General features: G+C 44.9%; 1 protein-coding gene across 1 annotated transcript in view; it reads left to right on the top strand.

Moving 5' to 3' along the window:
- Positions 1-643: 643 nt before the first annotated feature.
- eva1a (eva-1 homolog A (C. elegans)) overlaps positions 644-3,535 on the top strand; it is a 3,627-nt gene continuing 735 nt past the window's right edge. The window contains 3 exon segments of the mRNA XM_056279273.1: positions 644-746; positions 1,993-2,231; positions 2,234-2,342. Of these exon segments, the coding sequence (XP_056135248.1) occupies positions 644-746; positions 1,993-2,231; positions 2,234-2,342 (451 nt within the window).

Below are 3,535 nucleotides of genomic sequence, written 5' to 3'. Positions count from 1 at the left end.
TCTCTTTGTGCCTGTTATGATATCAAAGTTGTCACTTCTGACTCTTACAGTTTGTTTCAAGGAACGAATGCTTGAACGGTCACGTTTATCAAAGCCACATCATGACAAGCCGACAAGCACACAACAGAGGTGTAAACTACACGATACAAGGAGCTAGCTTCCATACTTTATTGTTACGGTTTGAGCTAAGCCAGCCTCTTTGTCCATGTCCAGCTATTCATCCATCATTTTACAATTCGTGGTGAAGGATGAAGTGTCAAGATAGTGACTCGCTCATCTCTCTTCTCCCTCCCTCTCCCTGTGGCTCACTGCTTTTCTCTCACTCGCTCACCTTTCTTCCGCTCTCTTATCGCTTGCTCTCTCCCAGTCTTTCTCCTTCTCTCCTTTCTCGATCCCGTATTCCTCCCTCTGAATCCCTTTCCCTCTCTGTCACCTCTCCTTCTCCATCTCGTCTTTCTCTCACTTCTCTCAGCCCTCTGATGCTCTCTGCCCACTCCATCTTCTTCTCATTCTGTCACTTCACTTTTTTAAAATCAGGAGTGATGGAGGAGTCATGAAGTGAGTTTTCGGCTGAAGACAAGATACACACACTGGAGATACACGCTGGAGAAGGGAGCGAAGGCACTTCATCCCTTCTGAAAACATGAGCACTCCTCCTGCAGAAAACCCTAATATGGATGTGGAGGTGGTGTCTCAGCAAATGGCATTAGTTAGCAACATCCTGGCGGCATACACCTTCATTGCAGGTGGGTTGGTTCTGTCTTGGGGGTCAGGGGGGGGTTGTGGAGCGCAGGGCAGGGTCAGCTATTTTAATTAGGCTTGATGATTTGATGATTTGGATAGAAATTGATGCTTTGGAGAAAAATCTCATGGACAAGCTGTAGTGTTTATTGCAGTCCATGGGCCAATGAAACACAGTGTCAGACATGTTTTGACAAGTAAAATTTGACCCAGTTCTCTAAAGCAGATATTTGGAAGAAAAATGGTCTGAGCAAAGTTAAATGTTTGTGCTAGAAATGTCCAATATCAATTGTGGTTGATTGCATCGCATCGCTACTTCCCGGCTCAACTTGCAGGAATGACCAGCTGATACTTACCTATAAGTAGTATGAGCTATCGACTAACTGAGATGTCACAGATAACAGGGTGGCCCTAGCCATTTTTTTTGTTGTTGTTGCTATTGATGGGACGGGGTTTAAGCCTCATGTTCATTTGCCCAGTATGAATGCACAGCGAATGCAGCGCTGGTCCCGTGCCAAAATCTCTAAAATGAAGCCAGAGAATAAAATGATATCTGATATCATAACTGATATGCACAATGGCAAAAAAAAGAAAAGAAAAGAAAAGACTATAATTGTCCTTTGAAAACAGTATAATTAACCTGTCTGTGGCTCATGTCCAAAACACAGTGCTTATACAGAATTGCTATTGTTAAAGGTTTTAATGTGATCTTTCAATGTGGCATCTACAGACCATCAGGGGTCCTGGCAAATGTTCTCAGAGGTCAACAGTTTAACTGAGAGAAAGGTTAATTTCACTGTAATTTATTTTTCTATACCAGAGGGGTATGAAATGATTGTTTTAACACGGGGGCCACACCACCTCTTGGGTTTATATTGAAAACAGATATACAGCTTATCACTAAATCAACAACAAAATCTAATGAGATGGAGGTGTGTCGGATAATTAATGTGTCTGATTATTAGTCTGATGCATGAAAATGTCTAAGAAGCCTTATTCAAGTACTGCCTCACTGTTTCTCTCTCTCTCTCTCTCTCTCTCTCTCCGTCTATCTGTCTCTCTTCACCCGTTTTATCTCGCTTTTTCTCGCCTCTCTCTCTCTCTCTCTCTCTCTCTCTCTCTCTCTCTCTCTCTCTCTTTCTCTCTCTCTCTCTCTCTCTCTCTCTCTCTCTCTCTCTCTCTCTCTCTCTCTCTCTCTCTCTCTCTCTCTCTCTCTCTCTCTCTCTCTCTCTCTCTCTCTCTCTCTTTCAGACCAGCCGGAGAGGACAGCATTGGTGTTTCTGGGTGGTGTGTGTATCGGCCTCTTTGTCACACTCTGTGCCATCGTCTTCCAAATACACTGTCGAGCCGACTGTCACTATGGCAACAGCAACCGTCCTCACCATCACCATGGCCAAGGGCATCGCCACCGCCATGGTCAACACCGTCATCTGACTGGCGGTAACCCAGATAACACAACTGTTGTAGTTTCCGGGGGGAGGGGCCAGGCAGGGACAACGAATCGGAGGACTGGGAAGACACGACGTCAGACATGTCAGCACGGCGACGGAGACGCTTTGAGAGAGCTCTCCTGCACACCAGTGTGTTTACATCAGCTGAGGGTATTACACACACACACACACACACACGCACACACACATATTTGCATTCAACAACCCAGGTGGGCATAGCAGTAGTTGTAGCCCACCCACAAATAGTACACAAAACAGTAAATCACTGTTAAAGAACACACACACACCTGCACAAATGCCCACACACACTCATAGACACAAACATACCCTTATATACAGTGTATCCAGAAAGTATTCACACCCCTTCACTTTCCCCACATTTTGTTATGTTACAGCCTTATTCCAAAATGGATTAAATTCTTTTTTTTCCTCATCAATCTACACACAATACCCCATAATGACAAAGTGAAAAAGGTTTTGTAGAAATTTTTGCAAATTTATTAAAAATAAAAAACTGAAATATTGCATGTACATAAGTATTCACACCCTTTACTCAGTACTTGGTTGAGGCACCCTTGGCAGCGATTACAGCCTCAAGTCTTCTTGGGTATGAGGCTACAAGCTTGGCACACCTATATTTGGGGTATTTCTCCCATTTTTTTCTGCAGATCCTCTCAAGCTATGTAAGGTTAGATGGGGAGCGTCGCTGCACAGTTATTTTCAGGTCTTTCCAGAGATGTTCAATGGGGTTCAAGTCTGGGCTCTGGCTGGGCCACTCAAGGACATTCACAGATTTGTCCCGAAGCTACTCCTTCATTGTCTTGGCTGTGTGCTTAGGGTCGTTGTTGTGTTGAAAGGTAAACCTTCGCCCCAGTCTGAGGTCCTGAGCGCTCTGGAGCAGGTTTTCATCAAGGATCTCTCTGTACTTTGCTCCATTCATCTTTCCCTCGATCCTGACTAGTCTCCCAGTTCCTGCTGCTGAAAAACATCCCCACAGCATGATGCTGCCACCACCATGCTTCACTATAGGGATGGTATTAGCAAGGTGATGAGAGGTGCCTGGTTTCTTCCAGATGTGACATTTGGCATTCAGGCCAAAGAGTTCAAGCTTGGTTTCATCAGACCAGATAATCTTGTTTCTCATGGTCTGAGAGTCCTTTAGGTGCTTTCTGGCAAACTCCAAGCGGGCTGTCATGTGCCTTTTACTGAGCAGAGGCTTCCGTCTGGCCACTCTACCATAAAGGCCTGATTGGTGGAGTGCTGCAGAGATGGTTGTCCTTCTGGAAGGTTCTCCCATATCCACAGAGGAACACTGTGGAGACTGATGAGGAAAAAAAGGAATT

Source organism: Lampris incognitus, chromosome 4, assembly GCF_029633865.1.
Source record: "Lampris incognitus isolate fLamInc1 chromosome 4, fLamInc1.hap2, whole genome shotgun sequence".
NCBI classification, from domain to species: domain Eukaryota; kingdom Metazoa; phylum Chordata; class Actinopteri; order Lampriformes; family Lampridae; genus Lampris; species Lampris incognitus.
This window is presented reverse-complemented; position numbering and strand designations above follow the sequence as displayed.